Source organism: Mustela erminea, chromosome 4, assembly GCF_009829155.1.
Source record: "Mustela erminea isolate mMusErm1 chromosome 4, mMusErm1.Pri, whole genome shotgun sequence".
In the NCBI taxonomy this organism is placed as follows: domain Eukaryota; kingdom Metazoa; phylum Chordata; class Mammalia; order Carnivora; family Mustelidae; genus Mustela; species Mustela erminea.
The window spans coordinates 74886779-74912814 of record NC_045617.1 but is presented as its reverse complement, the minus strand read 5'-3'; the positions used below and the strand labels follow the sequence as shown (position 1 = coordinate 74912814).

Genomic DNA, 26036 nt, shown 5'->3' with positions numbered 1-26036 from the left:
TCACCCCAAATTAATGTTTTTTAAATCAGGCAAAATATAGAGACTTGAGGGATTTGGGTATAAAATAAAGTGGTATTATTAGGATGGAAATAATGGGACCTGTGCTTCTTGGGGCCATCAAGGAACTCCGATTAATGTTTAATGTTTCATGCTGTGAAAACCTAGGTGGTGCACAAGACAGACCTGACAGGTACCCCTGGAATGCACAGGGTTAAGGAAGGAATGCAAGTGATAAGAGAGAAGATGACAGATATGGGAGGCATGAGTGAGGGGTCTGAGAATCAAAGGTGTTCTTGGTGAAGAGATGTAGTAATTAAACACAGCATAAGAAGAATGCTTTCATGCTTTCATACCTGACTTTGGAAATCAAAAGAGCTTACCATATTTGGGCAGAATGAGGGGGGAAGACTCAGCATGTAGAGAAGCTATAGCAAATGTTTATAGGTTATGGATAAATGGTAAAAACAATCTTTTTAAAAAGAATGGTAGGTACAGGGGCACCTGGGTGGCTCAGTCAGTTAAGTATCTGCCTTCAGCTCAGGTCATGATCCCAGAGTCCCCGGATTGAGTTCCACATCTGGCTCTCTGCTCAGTGGGGAGTCTGCTTCTCCCTCTGCCTCTGTTGCTTTCTCTCTCTCTCTGTCAAATAAATAAATAAAAACTTTTAAAAAATTTAAGGTACAGAAGAACAAAGAAGAGAGTCAGGCACAGACTTTACAGCGATGAACACCAAAAGAATGAAATCTTCAGAGTTGTGGAGTAAAAGTTGTTTCTCAAGGTCAAAGAAACAGGATAGTCTCCCACATAGTTAGTCTCAGAAAATATCCCATTTATGTCATACCTTTCCTAAACAAAGTTACTGAGTGGGAGAGACATTTTTTCCCGAGACACCCATCAAAAATCTAATCCTCAAAAATGAAAAAGTTATTTTATGAAAAAATTGGTGATGAGCATTGTAACTAATTAAACATAAAATTAAAAATACATAACCATTGCAAATATGGTTAAGAGCATGAATATTAAAATTTTTAAAAATTTTAAAAGCATGAATACAAAAAGCTGTCCTCTTTTTTTTTAGCTTTATTGAGCTATAACTGCGATAATATTGTCTAAGTTTAAGGTAGACTGCATGTTGACTTGATAGATGTATATATTGAAAAATGATTACTGCCATAGCTTTAGCTAACACCTCCATCAGGCACATAATTTCCATTTCTTTTTTGTAGTGAGAACATTTAAGATCCACTTTTTAGCAACTTTCAAGTATTTAATATAGTATTATTAACTGTGACCACCATGCTGTATGTTAGGTCCTCAAAACTTCCTCATCTTAGAACTGGAAGTTTGGACTCTTTTTTTTTTTTAAGATTTATTTATTTATTTGACAGAGAAATCACAAGCAGGCAGAGCAGGCAAAGAGAGAGAAGGGGAAGCAGGCTCCCTGCTGAGCAGAGAACCGATGTAGGGCTTGATCCCAGGACCCTGGGATCATGACCTGAGCAGAAGGCAGAGGCTTTAACCCACTGAGCCTCCCTGGTGCCCAGGCGCCCTGAAGTTTGGACTCTTTAGCCAACATCTACCCCCCAGTCCTCCAGCCCCTGGTAACTTGACAGTGATCAAGGGACATTCCTTCCTCTTCCTTTTCCAATGCCAGCGCTCCCATAAATGGAGTACATTGTAATGCATTCTTGTCATTGCTGAAGCAAAAAGTACAGTCACTGAACCAAACAGCTGTGGAAACTTGTCTTAGAGCTAGATCTGAATCTAGTCCTATTATAATTGATCTGTTTAGTCCAAATACTGTTCCCTAATGAATCTGTCATATCACATTTGTATTGGGAAAAGTCTCGTTGTACGAGAAAGACCCAGATTGAATTTGGGCTGAAACAAGGACCAGAGATCACATAAATATTGTCAGTGATTTTTCAGCTTAAGCGGTTTTGAGACATTAAATTAGGAATGACCTGGGGAAAGGACAAAGGAAAAAACGCTCCAATACGTTGATAGTGGGATCTTTCTAGAAGGCAGTAACCGTTATTATCAAGACACCTACTTACCTTTTCCATACCTTTGACCCAATAGTGCTTTTGTAGAAATTCACCCTAAGAAACCAGTCATGAGCATACCAGAAGATTTAAATACAGTGACTATCATTTCATTTTTATTATTTATTTTGTTCCTACGTTTATTTGTTTGTTTATCCCTAAGTTTTTATTTTGATACCAGTTAACTTTGAACTAATGAAGCGTTCATTAGTTTCAGGTGTACAGTAAAGTAGTTGAACAGTTCCATACATTAGCCGGTGCTCAACACAAGTGCACTCTTTCATCAGCATCCCCTATTTAACTCACCCCCCCCAGTCCTCTACCGTCTGGTTTTTCCCCTTTGCTCACTTGTTTTGTTTCTTAAATTCCGCATATGAGTGAAATCATGGCATTTGTCTTTCTCTGTCTGATTTATTTCATTTAGCATTATACTCTCTAGTTCCATCCGTGTTGTTGCAAATAGCAAGATTTCCTTCTTTTTTATGGCCCAGTAATATTCTGTTATATAAATATACCACATCTTCTTCATTGCATTGTTTTAAATAGTGGGAAAATAAAAATAACAAATGACATAAGATGGAAGACTGTGTGCTATTTTTAAATGATGTAGAAAAACACTGTGGGAGGGACACCTAGGTGGCTCAGTGGGTTAAAGCCTCTGCCTTTGGCTCAGGTCATGATTTCGGGGAGCCTGCTTCCCCCTTTCTCCTTCTGCCTGCCTCTCTGCCTACTTGTGATCTCTGTCAAATAAATAAATAAAATCTTTGAGAAAAAAAGAAAAACACTGGGAAATTTTCACAAAATACTGTTATGGTAGGAAAGCAGGTTGGCAATAGTATATAGATAATGATTCCATTTTTGTTGAAAAAATAACTCTTCTGTATACCTACAAAAAGGGAGATGGAGAACTGCTGGCATGACGGTCACCAGAATGTAAACATGGGTTCTTTCCGAATGGAGTAACATGGGTGATTTTGTATTTTCTTCTCTTGTTCAGCAGTATTTTTCATGACCATTTATAGTTTGTATTTGTACAGAATTGGTTTTTGTAGTTCTTATTCTCTTCTAAATTTTAAATTTATCCAACTAAGTTTTTGATCCATTTATTAAAAAAAAAAAACTACCTTGAGTTTTCAGATGAAAGAGCCTGTTTTAGATAAGTGACTCCTGTAGGTTAAATGCTTTATTTCATTATTTAATTTACTAGTAATCATGATCTAATGCAGGTGGTAGGAGCCTGTTAAACAGATGAGAAAATCTGGAAGCTGAGTAACTTAACCAGAGGTCCCACTGTGGTTCGGTATAAAGCAGGGATTTGAGCCCAGCTCTGGCACGAAAGTCCTAACAACACCACTGTACATTGTTCTGCTTCCCCAAGTCAGCTCTCAGGGAGAAAAAAGCCAAAAGTTGAATAAAAGTTTAGGTCTTGTGGTTTCTTAGTAAAGACAAAAACTTGGTTATACATGGAGTTTCCATTTCCCCTGAACTAGAATGTGAATGACGATAAGGTTGAAATTTCTCCCTGGGCTTGACCTAGTCATATATGTAGTTACAGTCAACACACTGACGGGTTTTATGGCCGGTGTGTCAGAAGCTGACTCAATAACTGAAGTACTCTATTTGCTTCCGTACGGAGTGAGAGGTTAGTTGACCCATTCTACAAGTACTTGAGGGCCAGCTTCCTGCTGGGGGCACTACTAGGCTCTGAGGTAAAGATTTTCACCATAAACAACTCCCCCACCCTTCTTGCATTCTAGATTGTACATCAGCGTGACTGTGACTCCACTCACGTTGGTCATGTGGCATGCTTAAAGGAAGGAAAACAACATCTGCATGGCATTTCCCTTTGTGTCAACAGAGGAGAAAACATGGAGTTCATATTTAGTGTACTCTTTCTTCCTCACACCCCTGCCCTCTCCATCCTCAAGAGGTGAAGATTCCTCATGGCATACCTTTTAAAATTTTTTCTTGTAACAGCTTATGATTCAGGTGTTCCGGAAGTTACCCTTAGGATACCTAATAATAATATTTAATATTTTCATTGCGCTCTTGACAGAGTGAGGCCAGTAATTTCAAAAGTGTGTATCGCCGATAGAGAACATATTTCTTTAAGCAAATACGAATCCTGTATTTTTCTTCAAGAACATTTCTAACTTCATATTTTTAACTATTAAATCTTTAATCTGTCTGCATTGATAGAAGAGTGGTCTGGATTTTTCTCCAAATCTTAACCAGTGTTCACCCAGCCTCATTTAATAGTAATCCTTAAGGTTTCCTGAGTCCTTGTTTCACACATTGTGCAGTGCTCTACCTTAATCAAATTGCCTTATGTAATCCTTACAGTGACTCGGTGGGAGTCCAGTTGGTATCCCCATTTATCTACTTTTAATTTTTTTTTTATTTAGGTAGGCTCCACGCCCAATGTGTGGGGCTTGAACTCAGGACCCTGAGATCAAGAGTCTTATGCTCTGTTGACTGAACCAGCCAGACACACCTGTGTTCCCATTTTACATGCTGGGAAACTGTCTTTGATTAAGTAAAGTTACTTAATTATACAGTGAGCTGGGGCAGACCAGTACTGTCATTCAGGCTGTCTGATGCCAAAACCTCCCCCTCAAAGATGAAGTTACATGACATTCATGGGAAAGGCTAGCCTTTTCTTACTAGTTTATAAAAGCATTTTTGTATTCCATTAAATTCCTTCAATATAGACCTGATTTTTTATACTTCACTTCATTTTTTAATTGCTATGGCTTTATAATCATTCGTTTTAACATCAGTACAGGATTCCTACTGTCATTTTTCTTTTAAAAATAATTTTGGATACTCTTATGATCTATTTATGCTTCCAAAGAAATACGATGATCAACTTGACATGTTTGCCTTCTCCAAAAAAATTCTTTTTATTTGAATTGCATTTATCTTAAACATTAATTTGAAGAGAAAGTGAAATATTTACAAGAATGAGGTTTCCAATTTAGGAACATTATATATACCTCCCTTTATTCAAGCTTCCATTTACATCAACTTTACTAAACCTTTTAAAATTTCTTTACATATATACATATATATCTTGCCATTGTCTCATTCTATTTATTCCTAGGCATTTTCTTGTTTCTTACTATTATGCCTGGTACTCTTTGTAATACATTTCTATAACAAATATAAAAGACTCATATCTAGGCACCTTACTGAACAATTTCATGATTTTCTGGATACTTTTAAGATGTTGGTTCTTTAGGTAGACAATTCATCTGTGAATAAAATGTGATCTCTTTTATCTCTCTTTTAAAACTCTTATCTTTTCCTTTGGCTAGGGATTCCAAAACACAGTTGAGTATAAACCATGGTAGTAGGAATTCTTGTATTTATATTGGTGTTTTAATATTTGCTTTCAGTTTCTGATATAAGAGCTCCTCTCTATTGCCTCAGGTATACCTTGGAAAGCTTTGCTTGATTTCTAAAGAGACCGTTGGTGAACAGGTGGGTACACATTCTAGGCAGGTGTGGGCGTTGTCTCGTCTCGAAAAAGAGTGCCAAAGAGTGGCAGAGATTCCCTCTTCAGCCTTGGGAGTTCCAACCTGCCGGTCTCTGTTGTCTTTGCAGTGTTGCTGCTTTTATTTCCATGACAAAGTTTATTTTTATGACCTTAAATTCTTGTGGTTTAGTCCTGTATCATCTTAGGTTAGCCTCTGTGTTAGAGTTGAGCAGAGTGGGAGATGTTACGTCCAGAAGCCTTAGAGCTTTGCTGGAATTGCTCTTAGGCCTGTGTCTCCCACAGAACAACTTGACAAAAGAAGAATGGGATGGAGGTCCTGCAATGCCTGGGGGTATTTCTGCTGCTGCAGACCCTCGAATCTTTCTTCTAGAAAGTTGGGGTGGGGGTGGGGCCTCACTGGTGCCTTAGTTCAGGCTGTGTTTAGCAAGGAACAGGCCAGTACAGACCAGGAAGTGATTTATCAAGGTCGCTCAGCTTCCCTTCTCACAGGCAAATTACTTTTAATATACAGCTTTTAGGGTTCTGTTGATTTTTCAGGAGCTTTTTTTTTTTTTTTAAGATTTTATTTATTTATTTATTTATTTATTTATTTATTTTTTAAAGATTTTATTTATTTATTTGACAGAGAGAGATCACAAGTAGGCAGAGAGGCAGGCAGAGAGAGAGAGAGGGAAGCAGGCTCTCTGCTGAGCAGGGAGCCCGATGCGGGACTCGATCCCAGGACCCTGAGATCATGACCTGAGCCGAAGGCAGCGGCTTAACCCACTGAGCCACCCAGGTGCCCTAAGATTTTATTTATTTATTTGACAGGCAGAGATCACAAATAGGCAGAGAGGCAGAGAGAGAGAGAGAGGAAGAAGCAGGCTCCCTGCTGAGCAGAGAGCGGGATGTGGGCTGAAGGCAGAGGTTTAACCCACTGAGCACCCAGGCACCCCTCAGGAGCATATTTTTAATGCATATCAAAGAATAACTAAAAGTTCTTTGTGTTAAGGGAAGCTCACTCCTATTTTTAGTTTTCTAACTAGTGTTATGTTTTTAATTTTTTTTTAATATAATGGCTGTTTAATTTCATTGAAGGCTTCCTTGGCATTGAATCCAAGTGATTAGATTGGGTTTTTCTCTTTTAAACAATTCATAATCATCTATCAATGTTCTGTCACTCCCGTGGTTGGGAATGAAATCTTTTTGCTTAAGGTTTAGAATTCTTTTCATACCCTACTCTGTTCAGATTCCTGTTAAGTTGCATTGACTGCATTATTATTAATACTAGCCTTTGTTAAGCACTTACTCTGTGCCAGGCTCTGAGAGAAACACTGCTTGTCATCTCATTTAACCTTTTGAACAACATTATGAGAATGCTCCTCCTCTTATAGACAAAGAAGCAGAGGCACAAAGATTTCAAATAACTTGGTTAATGTTGCATAGCTGTGAGAATTTATCAGGTTTGCTATTTGAACTCAGCTCATTTTGACCCCCAAACCAAACCGTGATCAGAAAAATGTTCAGTGACATAAGGGAGATGGCATATGACTTGATTTTATGGTTAATATCATCAAACTGTCACAGCCAAATTCATCAGTTCCTAAGATAGGGATATGCCTGTCATTGGAAGTAGATTCTTCTGCTTGTCAGTCAGGGTGCCCCTTTCATAGAAGGATCTGGAGAGATAAGAGACAGTTTTTGCCTCTACAAATTCATCTCATTTGGATGCCGTGGAAAACTGTCCTCCCTCTTTAGACAAGTTCTTGAGGGTCCTATGCTGTCAGCTCATGTACCCCATTTAGATGGTCTTATGATAGAGACGGAAGGAAGGGGGAGAATGGATTGTTCAAGAAGAGTAAGAGGAGAGGGGCGCCTGGGTGGCTCAGTGGGTTGGGCCGCTGCCTTCGGCTCAGGTCATGATCTCAGAGTCCTGGGATCGAGTCCCGCATCGGGCTCTCTGCTCAGCGGGGAGCCTGCTTCCTCCTCTCTCTCTGCCTGCCTCTCTGCCTGCTTGTGATCTCTCTCTGTCAAATAAATAAATAAAATCTTTAAAAAAAAAAAAAAAAAAGAAGAGTAAGAGGAGAGAACAGCCACACACCGATTAAGTGTAAGGTGAGTACAGAATTGGCCCCAATACTTTCTCATTCTGTTTCTGCTTATTCAGATAATTGATAGCAGGAAAAAAGGTACATACTGTCTTTTCTGTCTTTCCTGTATCTATACAGAGATATGGAATCAAGATCCAGGGAATTCACAGTTGTCTTTGGTCTCTGTTCTCAAAGACAGTAGGGAACAATGTCTGTTGTCCTGACTTCACCCCATCTCCAGTGGTCTGTGACAGATGCTCAGGTTTGAATGACATTGGTATTGCCTTATTCTTGCGTGTTTTTTTCCTCAGAACCAGAACATCTAGCCAGTGCTGCATTCCTTAACATCCCCTACCCATTCTCCAGCGCACTCACAGCTCAGATCACTACTTGAATCCCCGAAAATTCCCTCTTTGAATTTGAGCCTCTTATCTTTTCCTATATTTTAATTTTTTTTTTAAATTTTTGAAGAGTTTATTCTTGCTGTGACAGAAGAGAGACACAGCGAGAGAGGGAACACAAGCGGTGGGGGGTGGGGTGGGAGAGGGGGAACCAGGCTTTCTGCTGAGCAGGGAACGCAATGTGGGGCTCCATCCCAGGACCCAGGGATCATGACCTGAGCCGAAGACAGATGCTTCACTAACTGATAAAGGTGCCCTTATCTTTTCTTGTAAACCTGTTCTCCACCTGTGGTAGGCAGCTATGTGTCCTAATTTCCAAAACCTGTTAGGTTACACAGCAAAGTCGCATTAAAGTTACAGATGGAATTAAGGTTCCTTAATCAAATGAATTTAAGGGTGCATCCTGGATTATCCAGGGTGCCTGGTATAAACCCAAAGGTCCTTAAAAGTGAAAGAGCAGCAGAAGGGGAGGAAGAGCTAGAGAAGTGGCACGTGGGAGGACTTTGCTGGGTGTTGCTGGGCAGGTGGAGAAAGGGACCTTGAGCCAGCAAAAGCTGCCTACTTGTAGGAGTTGGAGGAGGCAAGGACATTAGTCTTTCCCTGGGACCTCCAGACACTGATTTTAGCCCACTGAGACCCATGTCAGACTTGGAACCTACTTAATCTGGGTTTATTTTGAATGTGGAGGCACCACATTTGCGGTAATAGAGTAGCAGGAGGGCAGGAAGACGTCAGGCCACTCTCCTCGCTGCAGCGTCTCAGGCCTCCTCACCTGCCACTGCCCTTGCTTCGCTGCCCTGCGCGCATGCCTGTCACCCCCCAGGTCGCTATGGCGGCGTGCGGTTTGCTTCCTCCACACCTGGCCCGTCACTCAGACCCCCTCCCCCTGCCGGGAACCCTCCTGCTGCGTGCAGTCGTCATGTGTCGTTGAAACCTTAGTAATTCATCCAAATTTCACAACCCCTTAAGCTCCCAAGCCTGTCTGTGGCCCGTTTCACTTTAAATTTTTTTTTTTTAAGATTTTATTTATTTATTTGACAGTGAGAAATTACAAGTACACTGAGAGGCAGGCAGAGAGAGAGAGAGAAGGAAGCAGGCTCCCTGATGAGCAGAGAGCCCGATGTGGGACTCGATCCCAGGACCCTGAGATCACGACCTGAGCCGAAGGCAGCGGCTTAACCCACTGAGCCACCCAGGCGCCCCAAGCCCGTTTCACTTTAGCCAAAGGCCTTCTCCCTGCTTTACCGAGAGGGTTAACATCACCTGTCTTGCAATCTTTCCCCTTTTCGGGGCCAGAACTGTGTGGCCTCCCGGGGATCCATTTGCAGGTGTTTCTTTCTCCTCCTCAGTGCGGCGGCGTGTGACGCGGTCAGCATGATCTTCCTGTAGCTTCTCTCCACGTGTGCTCCCCACTTTTACTCCCCACTCCCGGGAGCCGCCCTTCGCTCCACTCCCCACGTCTAAGCTTTCCTTAGGGTCTGGCCTCAAACCTCAGGTTCTCTAAGAATGCATTCCTGCAGCAGCTGTAACACCGACAAGACTTAACAGACCACGCGACAAAGGATTGCTTCACATCCAGCCTTTGCGCCCCTGTGGGCCCTGGACAGTCTCCTGAATGCCTACTGCGTTTAGCCCCAGTGCTCGGGGAGAGAGGAGTCTACTTTCAAGAGACTTCTTCTGTCTACGGACGCGTGGGTGGCTCAGTTGGTTGGGCTGCTGCCTTTGGCTCCGGTCGTGATCCCAGGGTCCTGGGATCAAGTACCCCTGGGGCTCCTTGCTCGGCGAGGGGCCTGCTTCTCTTGCTGCCTCTGCCAGACACTCTGCCTGCTTGTGTGTGCTCTCTCTAAGTTTCTCTCTCTCTGACAAATAAATAAATGAAATTTAAAAAAAAGAAAAGAAAAGAAAAGAAACTTATGTCTAGAATCTCAGATGCATGGGCCGGGAGCCTTGTGTTGGGGACACTTGCAGTGGCCCTCCTCTGGGGTGGGAGGGAGGAGGCAGGTCGGGGGGCCAGGCAGGTAACCCCACATCTGCAATTTATGAGAAGTGAGACAGGATGGGCTAAGGGCCTGCATTTCTCTCGTCTAGGGGTCTTGTCAGTTTTGTCACAGTTCTTCCTTACTAGGCTCCAGAACGTGACCTCTGAAGAGTTTTTTTTCCTGAGACTGGGCAGGCCGGAGGTTCGGCTGGCCAGGTCTCCCCTCCAGCAGTAAATACTATTCCATCATTTTTGTTCCAGGTTCTCCTGAGCAGAGGAGGGTCTGAATGTGTGTAGATATAAGGGTCTGGAGGAGGCTGACGCTGGACGTGACACTGACACTGAGAAAGTCCTCCGTCCTTGTAGGTAGTGGCGGGCCCTCCCCAGAAAATACTGGAGATGGAGCCCCATCCTGCCTTGAGGCTGAGAAGTCCTTGCCCAAGGCCGCTGCTGTCTCTTCCCAGCTCTCCTTAGAGCGGGAAACCAGGGCTTCATGGGCTATGTGCTGCAGAGCCTGTCTAGGTGAGGTACGCAGGCCTTCACTTACGGACACACGCACTGGCCATCTTTAAAACTTAACCCCCCGCCGCCCCCCCCCCCCCCCAAAAAAACCCCTAGGAAGCAGTATGAACCTTCACCCTGTGCTGTTACAAAAAGAAAAAGATTATTTGAGACAGAGAGAGAGCACGAGAGAGAGAGAGAGAGCAGGAGGAGGAGCAGAGGGAGAAGCAGACAACCCACCAAGCAGGGAGCCCGATACGGGACTGGATCCGAGGTCCCTGAGTTTGCCACTTGGGCGGAAGGCTGACTGAGCCACCCAGACACCCTGCCTTGTGCTGTTACGTCGTGAAGACAATTGAATTACATCCTTGGAATCAGACAGTTCTTTGTTGTCTGTATTGAGTCCATTGTAAAAATGGCTTGTGGCTTTGATAGGTTCAGATGATATTCCTGGTGCGATGTTCTGTCAGTGACGATGTTGCCAGTAATCTAACTTGTTGGGTTCATTGACCTGTATTGGGAAATTCGTTCGATCATACATTCTCGGTATCATATTAAGGCACAAGACGTCCAAAGATGGATAGACATCATGGTCCTTACCTCAGGAGTTTCAAAATCTTAGATTCTGGAGGGAAGGCTTTTTTCCCTCCTTTATTTATAATGTTACTATGTTTGACATTTTTCTGGCCTACCCACCTGTGACAAAGGAAAAGTAATTTTTGTACTAATTCAGGTATTCATGTTCACTTTATCCTAAAAGGTTCAGCAAGCACCTGTTTTTTTTTGCAGCTGAGCAGTATGGAAACTCATGGTTTGGTGGCTAGCAGGGATCCACTGGGACCAGAAATAATTATGCACAGTTGATGTGCAGGCGTGGACTGGAAGCTGCCACAGATGGGAAGAGGATAGGTTCTAGAAATGAGAAGCGCTTACAAAAGGGTGGGAAGGGTCTGTTCTGAAAGCAGGAGCAGCTACAGTGACAGCTGTTTGTAGTGACAAGAGAAGGGCAGGAGTGTGGGCCAGAGAGTAGAGCTGACATATTAAAAGGATGGAATACCAGATCGTAAGAGTCATAAAGTACTATGATTGGGTTTTTCATCGGGCTGTGTAAATTCTCCCTACCTACAGAATCTAGAGATCTGGAGCTCTAAGAAAACGCTGTCTGTCTCATCCTCCTGAAGAAATTTACATGTGGCCACCTGAGGGTAGGGGGGTCACTTTCTTTCTAGTCTGGAGGAATTTCCGGAGTCTCTTTGGTTCTATAAAAGGATCCAGTTGAACATAGAAATGACTGGAAAGAACTCTAATGACAGCACCTCTTCCTTTTTTCTTGGTTTTTAGTATTAATATAAAGGAAATATTTAAAAGGCAGATCAGTACCACATGAATTAACTCTTTCATGCTGCTGTATTACCTTCCAGTTCTCAGTAAACTCCTATTTATCATGTGGATGTGGTGATCTTGTTGATCCACCTGTACGTGGGATGTTGTAGGACCCCTGATGTAGAGCACAGAGCTAATCTTAGTTCATGGCATATCATCACCAGCCGAGCTGGGCTCCTCGTTATTTATTCATTAATTTCCTTGTATCCTCATTCCTCCCTCCCATTTCTTTCCCTACCACACACATCCTGCTGTGTTTGGTATATAGACTTGTATTTGGACGTGACCTTGAAAAATGTGTACTTCCTTTGTGTGCCTCACACAAAGTTTTAAGTATACCTGTTTTAAGTATACCTTACGGTATTGTTCTGTATATCCCCTTCTTTTTCTCTCATGTAAACACACGACAGTGTATACTTCTGGCTTGTTATTTCTAATTACTGCCTAGAATTCCAGAGCATTTCTACTAAATTTTGCTTACCCTCCAGCTTCCTGCTGCCACCGATGAGGCTGTTCGGTACATCCTCCAGCAAGTGACTTTCTGATATCTATAAAGTATATACCTCCTGGGAGAGGATGGATGTCTGTCCGATTGCTGAGTCATAAGGAAGGGCTGTACAGATTTAATTTGCTGCAATGGTTATACCAGCTTACATTCCCACTAGCAGTTCACATCTCCACCGACACTAAAATTATCCAACTTTCTGATTTTTGCCATGCTAATAGCTGGGAAATGATACCTCATTTTAGTTTGCTTTTAGTTTGCATTTTTCTGATCACATACAGGTTAGAGCATCTTTTCATGTTGTTAATTCAGTTGTATATTTCTTTGTCACTTAAATTGTTGTCCTTTGCAATATGTCTCTCTGGTTTTCAGTATCTGTGCTGATTATATAAGGATGTGTTTAACCATGAGAATTAATTTAAATCATAATGCAGCTGCTAAACCTTAGGTTGACCTATTTTGACCTATAAAAACGGTAAAGTCTGTGGCCCAACTTACAATATGTTGTTGGGCATATTGGTCTTCCCAGATTTTCAGTATTATAAATAATACTGCACAAATCGTATGTTACGATATATGGTGGTTTTCCTCTTTGGATTTTTGCTTAGGATAAATCCCTAAGGGAAAGATTACTGAATCAAAGAATGAACATTTCTATGGCTGTTGGTACATATTGACAAATCGCTTTCTAAAAGGGCTGGAAATCCTTGTGCACTGTTGTTGGGAATGTAAATTGGTGCAACCACTGTAGAAAACAGTATGGTGCTTCCTCAAGAAATTAAAAGTAGAAATACCAGATGATCCAGTAATTCCATTACTGAGTATTTACTCAAAGAAAATGAAAACACTAAGTCAAAAAGATACATTGTAGCACTATTTATAATAGCCAAGATATGGAAGCAGCCCAAGTATCCACTGATAGATGAATGGATAAAGATGTGACTGTGTCATACACACACACACACACACGCGCACACACACACACACACACACACGGCAAGAGAGAGACAGAGTGTGTGCGTGTGTGTGTATGTGTATGTATAATATTACTCAGCCATAAAAAGTAATGCAATCTTGCCATTTGTGACAACATGGATAGACCTAGAGGGTACTATGCTAAGTGCAGTAAGTCAGACAGAGAAAAACAATTACCATATGATTCCACTTACATGTGGAATCTTAAGAAACAAATAAACAAATGAAACAGACTCTTAAATACAAGAACAAATCAGTAGTTGCCAGGTGGGAGGTAGGGAGGGTGGGTGAAATAGTTGAAAGGGATTAAGAGGTATAAACTTCCAGGTATAAAATAAATAAGTCACGGAAATGAAGAGTACAACATAAGAAATATAATCAGTAATAGTGTAATAACATTGTGTGGTGAGCATTGAGTAATAATTGAGTGTTGATTCACTGTTATTTTAATTATACTTCATAATGAAAAAACAAAAAATAAAAGGATGGGATTGATTTACATGGTGCTTCATGTATATCATAAGTATATTAGTGTAACAGTATCATTATATATTATCATTTAAACCATTACATTAGTAACTATAAAACATTGCCTCATTGTTATTTGTACTATTTGATTATAGTTAACATAAATCATTTATTCAAGTGTTCAATGATGAATAGTATTTTTTTTAAGAGTATGATCTATTTGTGCCTGTAGTCCATTTTTCTAGTTGTGTCTTTTTTTTTTTCAGTCAGTTTGAAATTGTTGTGTTGTGGGTTTTTTGTTTTTTAAGATTTAATTTTTAAATAATCTCTATACTCACTGTGGGACTTGAACTTTCAACCCTGAGAGCAGAGTCTAATGCTCTACCGACTGAGCCAGACAAACATCCTGAAAGTGGGTTTAATTTATTTTTAAAGATTTTATTATTTATTTATTTATTTATTTATTTGAGAGAGAATGAGAGGAGACCATTGCGGGGTGAGGGTCAGAGGGAGAAGCAGACTCTCCACAGAACAGGGAGCCTGACTCGGGACTCGATCCCGGGACTCCAGGTTCATGACCTGAGCTGAAGGCAGTCGCCCAGCCAGCTGAGCCACCAGAGGCCCCTTGAAAGTGGGTTTTAATGTACTGTAGATTACCCTATCCTCGATCCCTGAAAATGAAATTATTCATTTATATACATTTTATTCTTCAGATGACAATCAAAACAAAACACATGATAAAAAAGAGAAGAAGATGGTGGTTCAGAAGCCCCACGGTACTATGGAATATACTGTAAGTATAAACAGGAGGTGTGAACATTTGTTAATACCACTGGATTTGCATGATGTTTCCCCACGACACATCCTGTCCCTTAGCTGCATTCCTCTTGTGTGCCTATTAATTAATGAAGCTTTTTAAGACCTATTCTAAGTCATTTCTCTTCCCTCCATATTCTCTCTGTAGGCAATGTCATGTAAACCTGTAACTTGGATTATCATTGCTATGCCAACAATGGCCAACTTTAGGTCTCATCCCATCCATGCCTTCTGAGTCCATTTAGATCTCTGGGCTCGGTTTTTTTTTTGTTTTGTTTTTTTTTTCAAGAAGCAGTGGCTCCATCAGCCACCCATTTCTACAATCAGAACTTCATCCTTGACATCTTCTTCCCATGACTCTCCATGTTCATTCTTATCCCTGTGACCATTCAGCCAGATCCCTTTATTTTACCTCTCATAGATTCATGTTCCTTTACAAATTTGTCTCAGTTTACTGATTCACTAATGTGATTGTTACTTTATTTTTTTTTAAGATTTTATTTATTTATTTATTTTTAATTTATTTATTTGACAGAGAGAGATCACAAGTAGGCAGAGAGGCAGGCAGAGAGAGAGGAGGAAGCAGGCTCCCTGCCGAGCAGAGAGCCCGATGCGGGGCTCGATCCCAGGACCCTGGATCATGACCTGAGCCGAAAGCAGCGGCTTAACCCACTGAGCCACCCGGGCGCCCCAAGATTTTATTTATTTATTTGAGAGACAGCGAGGGCAGGAACACAAGCTTGGGGAGTGGGAGAGGGAGATGCAGGCTTCCCGCTGAGCAGGGAGCCCGATGTGGGGCTCAATCCTAGGACCCTGGGATCATGACCTGAGCTGAAGGCAGAGGCTCAACAACTGAGCCACCCAGGTGCCCCGTGATTGTTATTTTAATGTCTGTCTTGTGCCTTAATTCATGGACCTATGGGGAAAGACCACTTTTTGGTCACCATTGTATTTCTGGGGCTTGCAAGGTATAGGCTTCCATATTGTTGAATCAGGAGATGAATAATGCTGTACATGTGTGTATGTGCCGTGTACGCCTCTCTCTCCTGCATCGTGAACTCCTGGAGTCCAGGAGCTGCGTGCATTTATCCCAGCTCTGCTACAAAGTGAACACTTGGGTCTAGATTTATTTTAATTCACTATGAAGGAGCATGGTTGAGGCGTGTTCTCTGACTGCTAACAAGAAATGAAGTGCTGTCGCCATTGCCTGGTTGTGATTTTCTCATGTGTATGTTTTTCTACTCATTACTCATATGCTGTGCCAGGCTCTCTGTACGGCGAGCAGCAAGACTTGATCCTTCCCTGGCATTTCTTCTGGAATGCTGAGTTATCTCCAAGCCCTTCTAGAGTCACACAGGAGAGCCGGGCACAGGCATTTCATGCTCCGTGTTCTATGAATGTGTCCAGCCATCTTTCTGGGGGTTAGAGGACTAGGCCTTTCTGGAAGGGATTTGAGGTGATTTTTTTATTTCACTTTGCCATGGTCTACAATATGTTTTTGATCCCCATAACACCTTGCACAGTGCCTAACCTCCTAGTAGGTACTCAAAAAGTATTGGATTATTTATCATTAGTAACGGTATAAAATCCAAAGCCATGTGTGTATCCAGCAGTATCATTCCCAAGCCCCCCAAAGAAATGAGACGTATTATTGGCTAGGAGATGCTTCACAAAGTATATACTAACTGCTGCAGCGAGGACACACGGCAACGCCCATGTTACTTAAAGAAACAAGGGATCAGATTCGTAATGCAGCAATGCCTTCCTGTTTGATTGACAGGTTATAGGATTGGCTTTACTTGGCAAGTTATTTTTTGTACTTGTCATTGGAAATAAAAGGGGATTCATAACTTCTTAGAGAACCATGAGAACCACTTACTGGATTGCTTATTTTGCTCCAGAGCTGTGGATGTTCAAACATCTGTTCAGTTTTGGTTTTGTCTGTTTGTTCATTTATTTTTTGGGTTTTTTTTGCATCCGTTTAGTTTTAAACATTTAATGATTCCAGTGTCTGTCCTAGGGTCTATGGCTTGCTTCTCTGTTATGTCTTATCCATATGTAATAACTCCAGATTGTTAATGTTTTTCTCCTTCCTTGAACTCCCTAACCAGTATATTCTACAAGTGTTTTCTTAAAAATATGAAGCAAATTTTTTGATCACTTGGCATGAAGTAAGTGCTGTGAAGCAGGAATTATAACTATCTTTTTGATGGAGGAAGAAACTGAAGCACAGAGAAGTTAAAAGCAAGTGACCCAAGGTCACACAGCTAGTAAGTCGCAGATTTCACAATTCAGATCCAACAGTCTGGCTCTAATTTCCATTCTCAGTGTGTCTTGTACTGACTCCTATACCCTGAAAACTCCTAGATTTGAAAATATTATATAAATATCTAATAATGAAAAAATAATACATACTTTAAAACTTTTTTTTTTATACTTTTGGTAAGACTGATTTTGCCCAGAATAGAAGTACGGGCATATGTTGTTTAATTTTCAATGACTTTTTAAAAATATTGACTTGTTCCAGAAATGCTTCAAGGTCATTCTGGTGTCATCTGTAACTGAATTTGATTAGTCTGAGACCGTTCATCAGGTTAGGGGTTTTTGATGCTCAGACTGGTAGTGAGTTTCATTCTCCATCTGCATCTTCCCTGGTCCACAACCTGCCGTCCCTGCCTCCCGTTGCTGCCTCATTCAGAGCTTACCTGGGGAAGCCAGTTTTGCGTTATCAGTACAGCCATGGGTCTTGAACCGGGATTGTAGATGGGAACTTCTTAGTGACGCACACCAGGGTGGCATCCCACTAACAAGTTCCATCCAGTGACCCTAGACAAGGAGTTTGGGATATTGACCTGCCCAGAGGCAGCAGACTTTTTTGGGTGGAGCTATTTACTGTGAAGTTTCCCATCATCTCATTGCCCTCTCTAGGTCCGTTTCCTCCCTATTAGCAAAGGAAAGAAACCTCCATCTCGGGGTGTGTATCACAGGTTTCATAGATTTAGATAACCTTAATTGGCTGACCATGAGAAGCTGTCATTTTAATGACTGAACAATGATGGATAGCTAATCTGAATTTCTTTCCCATTTCTTTGCCTTCCATTGTATTCATTTGTCAAATGTTTGAGTACTGTTCTGTGTGTTGGGCACTGTGCTGACACTGGGGAAGTCAGCCATTAACCAGTCACTCTCTAGGAGCCTTTAGAGCAGCGAAGAGGCTGGCAAGAGACAGCATTGAGAATAGAGAAAGCCCTGACTTCCCTTTTGGGTAGGTACTGTGTCTGCACTTTATTTCTTCTCTACTTAACAGTTTTGTATTGTATCTCATGGACTTGTACTCCATATAAGAAGTTGTGCCAAAGTAGGTTTAGAAATCTAATTAGTGGACACTGAAATTTGAAGATAAGGAAGCCCAGAAATGAACTGATTTAAGACCTCGCTCTTCCATGGTTTCATTAAGACTTGAGACTCTACTCACTTTCTTTTTCAGGCTATGTCTGGCTAGAACTACTTTTCATTCACTCATATTTCAAATAGATGAATGTTGGCCTACTACAAGGAAGGGTTTTTGGGTTTTTTTGTTTTTGTTTTTGCTTTATATTTTGAATCTTGTTTGTCTGATTATTCTAGGCTGGAAGCCAGGACACCCTAAACTCCATAGCTCTGAAGTTTAACATCACTCCCAATAAATTAGTGGAACTGAATAAACTTTTCACACATACTATTGTTCCAGGCCAGGTAATTCTTTTCTTATTGGATATTACTTTTTAGGAATTTTGCATTTATCGTTAACGCCATTTTTAATGCTTCACTGTTAGTGTCACAGGATCCACATTGGTGATAATGTGCATTGGTTCCATCTTTCCCTTGGATCAAGAACTCAAAAAGCATTCTGGAACCGAGGAACTTTGTTCCTCATTTTGCATTTGCAAATGATTAACACAGTTTACTTAATCATTAGTGTATGTTGTGGATGTTCTCTATGGCAGCAAGAGAAGTTAAATTTGACTTTTTCTTCTGTAGAATGTAACTCAAATGTTCCTAGAATGTTTAATTTAGAAGTGCAAGTTTCAGTTTATGCTACTCCTGGGATACATAATGACCTTCATTTGATTTTAAATTGGGCAGAATTTTGGGGTACCAGGGTAGCTCTGTCAATTAAGCATCCAACTCTTGATCTCAGCTTAGGTCTTGATTTCAGGGGTCATAAGTTCAAGCCCTGCGATGGGCTTCACACGGAACATGGAACCTACTTAAAATATCTAACTAAATAAGATAGAATTTTGTCATTTTTGTCTTGATTTGATACCCGAAAAAAATGGTCGATCAGCCCAAAGCAGAGAAATTCAGTAGGACTATCAAGTAAAAGCTACACGATTTTTTCCCCAGGTTTTTTTTTTTTTTTTTTTAAAGATTTTATTTATTTATTTGACAGAGAGATCACAAGTAGGCAGAGAGGCAGGCAGAGAGAGAGGAGGAAGCAGGCTCCCTGCTGAGCAGAGAGCCCGATGCGGGACTCAATCCCAGGACCCTGAGATCATGACCTGAGCCGAAGGCAGCGGCTTAACCCACTGAGCCACCCAGGTGCCCCTCCCCAGGTTTTTAATGCCGTATTTATTAAACCAAATGAAATTGACTAATTGTGTAATTTTGCCACTGTCAGTTAAACCAGAAAATTCTTTTAGTACCTTCCACATATTTAATAAAATGTTCTTGTATTTCTACAACTACATTTAACCGATTAATATAAGTGACCTAGTCTTTGGCAGGTCCTTAACTGAGGCCAAGTTTCCCCTCCCATCCATAGAACTGTCTGCTTGCTATGAGCACCTGCGGGTTTCATTGCTGACTTCCTTGAGCGTCTTTCTGCCCCTCTATGTGATAGTGACATTTGATTTCTTTCAGAATAGATACTGCTACTTTTAAGTACAAGGGCCCCATATGAAGCTAGTAGGACCTAAGTTGGCCAGTTTGTATATGGTGCCTTTACTATTTAGTATTTGGTATTTACTCTTGAGTACTTTTGGTGCTTTTGTATTTAGTATTTAAAAAAGAAATTAGCATACTGCCAATACCGGGTAACTGAGGGGAAATATGCATTTAAAACTCTTTAAAAATTAATGAAAATTTATCTCTAGGAAAATTAATAGTAGATTTGTCCTTCTTATAATCGAGTGCTGCTACATATCAGTGACCTATAGTAGAGTACCTAGGTATATATTTACTAATTTAAGGCCAAAGACTATAGGCAGTAGAATGCAGAAACAAAATTTAAAGTGATTCCTTATTTTTTAACTATGTCCATAAACATAGCCAACTGGAAGTAAAAGGACTGTTTTAATATGCAGATTGTAATGGCAAAAATACCCAAAATAGGAGCCCTATAGCTTTATTTCTGACTGGCCTTATGGTAGCTGCTTGACTTGGGCAAGTCTCTTCCTTCTTGGGACCTCAGTTTTCTAATCCCTGAAATGGGGGGGCACAATATCTCTGATGTGTTTTCTATGATAGCCTTTGCTATGCTGTCTAGCCCCTCATATAACTATACAGTTACATGCTGTTGGCTATCCCAGGACCCAGCTGTAATGAGGATTTTGCTAACGAAGGTAAGAAATCAGGAAGAGTGAAATTGAGAGGATTTCAAAAACTGTAGATAATTTTTTGTCTTAGTGCCCAAAAGGGTAGGTATTCCTTTCATCTCAATAGGTCTCATAACTCAAAGCTGGTTTTATCTGCTCTGATTTCAAAAAAGTTGAGACTCCTCCTTCTAGAGTTCCAATTTAATGGTCCCCATGAGGTAGGAAAGGAAACTGGTCAGGCTGGGTGAGTACAAGTAAGAGATGATTTTCAAAGGAATCTGTAACTTACTGAACTGCAGTCTTACTGTAGACCTTTTGTTGTTTAAAAGACCAAAACCATAGCAGACAAACCTTAAATAACTGAGGCCTAAAAATTTTTTGGATATTAGTTTGGATACTTACATCAAATTTCAGGGAAAAAAGTGCACTTTTTCAAGTAGTTTATCTTGAACACACTCAGAAGTTCCCTTGCAGAGACATGGCTGAAGTTGTTTTTATTTTCACTGGGTGGCTTGGCTACACACGCTTAGAAAAATTTCTAAGCTAAAATGATGACAGGCTTGTTTTACAGTAAAGAACGTGATGACCTCATATCCCCCATTTGCCTGTGTGTTGGAGCAGACCTAGCATTATTTTTATTTTTTTCTTTTTTAGAGAGAGAGAGAGATCACAAGTAGACAGAGAGGCAGGCAGAGAGAGAGGAGGAAGCAGGCTCCCTGCTGAGCAGAGAGCCCGATGCAGGGCTTGATCCCAGGACACTGGGATCATGACCTGAGCTGAAGGCAGAGGCTTATTAACCCACTGAGCCACCCAGGTGCCCCTAGCATTATTTTCTGAAGTCAGTAGGCAACCTTTACCCCTGCCAGAGTTTCAGGCTCGTTTCCATGTGAGGTAGCAGGTGTTTCTACTGAGCTCCCCAACATCCAGTGGTCACCTCTGTTTGCACTGCAACAAACTGTGTAAACACAGGAATTATCTTTTTGGACGTGTAGAACAGGCCGGACAGTAGACTCTCAACCTGTGTTGCCTAACACTTGTCAAGAGCTCAGATACAAAAAAATACTCATGGAGAATTGCTTGGAAGAAATGTCATCTCTTCATTCCTCTGGTCTAGATACGTAAGGTAAGTAGAAGAGCTGTCTACCAAGACCGTGTAATGACAGGCCTCTGTAAGTTGCTCTTATGGAACTCTGCACGTTGGCATTTGCCACTGATTCACATTGAAGACGTTGTAAAGAACAGTCCTCCAAAACTGGCTATTGTATGAACTATCACTGTGTCATCAAAGACAAGTAGTTCAGCCTGGGACACTCTTTATGAGACGTAATGAGAAAATACTCAAGAGAAGCTGGCTTTTATCTTATGGTCGTTGAATTCTGCTGACTAATGATGTCCATCCCTTTGCATTGGTTATTTGGAAACTGAGAACTGTGTTATGGCTCACCCCTCAATGAGCAGTAATCTTGGAGCACATAGTTTTAGTAGTAATTAGTCTTCATGTTATTTCTTCCTGATGTTGGCTTCCCTGTCTTTATAATAAAGTGTCTTTTGTTATTGCCTCGCATTTTTCCTAGATTGAAGAGAGGTCTGAATAACTAAAGTTAGAGCGGAGACAAGATGGGAAAGAGTGAATAACAAACACTATTGAGCAGTTGTTACATGATTAGTGCTTATTGTGTTTTGTAACAGAAGTCCTCATTTTAATACCGTATATGATAATATGCCAGAATGTCACGTTTCATTATAAGTGTGCTGAATGACAAGATCATAATGACATTTCAGGAACCAGTACATTTTGCAGAAGGAGGCTATTTTGTACAATTTGGGAGATTTTAATACTTGTTTTTGATAAGCTGACAGCTATAGAAGAGAAAGTATTGAGGTTATTGATAATTACCTTGTACGACTTCCTATACAATGGTCTTACTATGTTAGCACTCAGGGCCTATTAGCAAGCGTGGATTTGTTCCATTTCTTCCTGATGCAGGTGTTATGTTTAGAAGCATGCATGCTACTCTCTCTCTCTTCCCTAGTACTATTAGTACCCTTCCCCGGAAGCTTCTTTCCTCCCTATTTAAATCTCCCATACTGCTCCAAGTTTCACTTGGGCCCACTTGCTGGCTCTGACTTGCCCAGGGTGCTCACCCACTTTGTTCTCCTCTTCTGTGAGCTCCTGAAGTGTCTGTAGGTATGTCCCAGACCTTTTGCACTACACACATTCCTATTGTAGAGCATTGTTTCCTGGATTAGTCTAGAAGTCCCCAAGGTGCTTGGGCATTTTGCAAAGGCCACCCAGGTCTTAGCCATGTACTTACCATGATACTCTGCAGAGAGCAACTGTTCTAAACACTGCCTAGTGTGTGCCTGCCTGATTCTTCATCCTCAGCTATTCTTTCCCATTTGTAGGTCCTTTTTGTGCCAGATGCCAACTTTCCTTCCAGTACCTTAAGGTTCTCATCATCCAGTCCTGGTGCTACGGTCTCTCCTTCATCATCAGATGCAGAATATGATAAGCTGCCTGTATGTATATCATTTGTGAGCTGACGTATTTATCAAACATGTTTTTTGAGTTGTAGAATTTTACATGTTGTTTTTCACAGGTTTTCATCTGAAATGCCCCCAGAGGGGTGGGGATAAGGATTTGTCGTTAGTTGAGAGAATGCATCCCATCAAAAAGAAACCTGTTCACGTTGAAGGTCTCAGAGGCAAAAATGCACACCTCGTTTATGTAAAAGTATGAAGTTAAAGTCTCACTGAGACTGATCGTTTGTTTGTGTGGCTTTTACTCCCTTCTCTAGAGAACTTGAGCCCTGAGTCAAATATGAGTTCCTTCATTTAGGATATTTTCTAAAAACATTCGATGAGCTGTTTCTACAGTTTCACACATATGCTCGTGTTGTAGTTTAAACCTTAATGCGATTTGGATACTTACTGTACTTGTGGTAATTTTTGAAGGACAAAGGATATTTGCCTCTTTTTCATGTTCATGTTAAATAGAAACAGGTTCCTTACAGGAAACTATTTATATGCATAATCTGTTTAAACAGTGCTTCTATTTGATTTTGGGGATTTTTGCTTTCTTCAAGGATGCTGACTTAGCAAGAAAGGCCTTAAAACCCATTGAAAGAGTCTTATCATCCACTTCTGAAGAAGATGAGCCAGGCGTGGTAAAATTTCTCAAAATGAATTGCCGATACTTCACCGATGGAAAGGTTTGTGGCAGTGTAATTTGTTTCCTTCTCTTGGACTCCATGGAAAAATAAAGTAGGTTCCAGATTACTCAAGACATTAAAATATCTTTCCCAGAGTTTCATCATAAGATTTCATAAGTGCCTGTTTGTTTTCACTTGTTGGATGCCTGGCATTTTACTTATTATATGATTCCTTGTGACCTTGGATTTATCATTTCCTCTTTCAGTTCTTGGCCCGTCCATTGCTAGGGAGCCAATACAGTACACACTCGATAGCAAAGACCAGAGTTAGACTCGGTGAATTTAAAATCCAGTTCTGCTACCCACTAGCTCTGAGACCACAAGCATCGTATTAGAGTTGCCTAAGCTTCCATTTTCCTCATCTGTAAAATAGGATCAATAATAAAATTTAATCTTGAGGGGGGGTGGTAATTAAAAGGGATGATCCCTGTAAAGATCTTAGCATCTAACTTGGAAAATGGGAAATTCTCAAGCCATTTGCTGCTGGAGATGCTGGTATTAAAAATAATGTCTGTGATGTGTGGTTTTTTTGATTGTTGGTGTGTTTTAGAAAGCAAATCCAACTTCTAGTGAGCCTCTGAAGAAAGGGTCTTGTTGATACAAAGTGAATTCCTATGTTCATAGTAGAGACTTCATGCCAGGTTCCAAGTGGTTAGAAAATACATTATAAATATGCATTTATAGCTTTTGCAACCAAGGATAAGTGATGCTTGAATTCACTTGGGCACCTGGGTGGTTCTGTGGGTTAAGCCTCTGCCTTGGGCTCAGGTCATGGTCTTACGGTCCTGTAATCGAGCCCCACATCAGGCTCTCTGCTCAGTGGGGAGCCTGCTTTCCTCTCTCTCTGCCTGCCTCTCTGCCTACTTGTGATATCTCTCTTTCTGTCAAATAAATAAATAAAATTTTAAAGAAATACATTATGAAATGCAGAGTTCTTCACAAAGCTGATTCAGTACTCATTAAGAGTATAAAGATAAATGGTCTCCCTGTAGGGCGTCCTGTGTATCCTGCTGCCTCTGAGATAATCTCCCTGGGACCATCTGTAACAGAATAAACTGACCAAGCTTCAGACAGAAGTTCCCACTGAATTACTGGGTTTGGCCATTAACTTCCACAGTTTAGTTGTGTTTATCTCTGGTTGCAAAAATTTCATATTCCAATTTGTGTCAAATTTTGCTGAAAGTGGCCTTTCTAAACATTTTAGAGAAAACTGTTAGGACTCTCATTTGGCACCACGGCTCTGAGACAGATGCTTCCTGAGCCCAGTACCATGCACTTGTTGGACACATGGGGAATGTGTGCTGAGTGAATTCTCAAGTGGGAAAACACTTGGGACAGCCCCTTCTATTCTACAGGGAACCATGGCATGTGAGGCATTACAGCCAACGTTCCACCACGGTTGTGCTGTGGCCAGGCTATGCCAGAACTAGGCTTGGTTGATGACAACAGAGGGGCAGCTCTGTTTTCTCAGCCTCCCCACACAGTACCCAAGGTCGCATTCCTGCAGCCTATTGTCCTAGTCCTCTGAAAGGGGACACGACTGTCACATAAGATAACCATGCTTCCCCAGAGCCAACCGAAAGGCAATAGGAGTTCATTAAAGCGGTTGTGGTGGTTGCCTTTTTGCCAGTACTGATTCTTTCTTGTCCCTTTCTCCTGCAGGGGGTGGTCGGAGGCGTCATGATTGTTACTCCTAACAACATCATGTTTGACCCTCACAAGTCTGATCCCCTGGTCATTGAGAATGGTTGCGAGGAGTATGGCCTCATTTGCCCCATGGAAGAGGTGGTTTCCATTGCTCTCTACAATGACATTTCCCACATGAAGATCAAAGACGCCCTGCCATCGTAAGAAAGATTTCTTTGTTTACCAAACAAACAAACCTCAGGTGTTTGGAGAATTACATGCAAGTAAAAAGTGAGGGCATTGGCAGGAGTGAGAGATTGTGTAGAGGTGAATCTTGAGGGCAGAGGATGGGTGCAGTAAATTTTTTTAAAAATGGACAAATGAGAGGAAATGGAGATAAAGGGAAAGGTTGCATATACACAAATGAAAGGAGAAAAACAAAAATGCCAGGGCATTAAAATGGCATTTCTTTTTCTTTTTTTTCTGAGAAGCAATGCATATGCTTTATGAATTAAGGAAAGAAGAAATGAAGTTTCTCTGAAAAAGTGTTAGTCAGGTTAGCAATCAGAGAATAGTGTTTTCCTCTCCATTGAGTTGTCAAGCAGAGTTAGGTTCTTCTCATTCAAATTCTAGGATAGGCAGTCTTCCCACCTCATGTTCTCCCTTAGTCCTGCGCGGAGCGAGCTTGGCCTGGACAGCGTGGAGGCCAGACTACCCTCCGCGGTGTGAAGAGGGAGGAATAGTGGTCTGTTTGTCTCTGAAAAGTAGGTGAATATTAACCTTAGGCTTGATTATTTTGCCTTTTTTGATTAAAAAAGGAGAGAGAGAGAGAGAGAGAGAGAGAGAAGGAAGCTCCCCACGAGAAAAGAGAAAGAGCGTTAAGAAAACTCAGGGAATTGATTTAGACGGATGGTTGGACTCTTACTGCCACTTTGTTAGCATTTCTATCTCTGTGTCCGCTAGAAGTAAAAATCTTTAGAAA

At 41.2% G+C, this 26036-nt stretch overlaps 1 protein-coding gene across 9 annotated transcripts in view; it reads left to right on the top strand.

Moving 5' to 3' along the window:
• Nucleotides 1–26036, top strand: part of NCOA7 (nuclear receptor coactivator 7) — a 159304-nt gene that overhangs the window by 84358 nt on the left and 48910 nt on the right. For 7 of the 9 annotated variants that reach the window (XR_004284970.1, XM_032339622.1, XM_032339624.1 and 4 more), the window contains 5 exons: nt 14538–14617; nt 18268–18375; nt 22623–22736; nt 23303–23428; nt 25091–25275. Coding sequence is in view for 8 of the 9 variants with exons in the window: in XM_032339622.1 (XP_032195513.1) it covers nt 14538–14617; nt 18268–18375; nt 22623–22736; nt 23303–23428; nt 25091–25275 (613 nt within the window). In the remaining variant the exon portion in view is untranslated. Of the gene's footprint in view, nt 1–14537; nt 14618–18267; nt 18376–22622; nt 22737–22816; nt 22951–23302; nt 23429–25090; nt 25276–26036 lie in introns of those variants that run through there. The other 2 variants (XM_032339627.1, XM_032339629.1) reach the window with 2 other exon arrangements.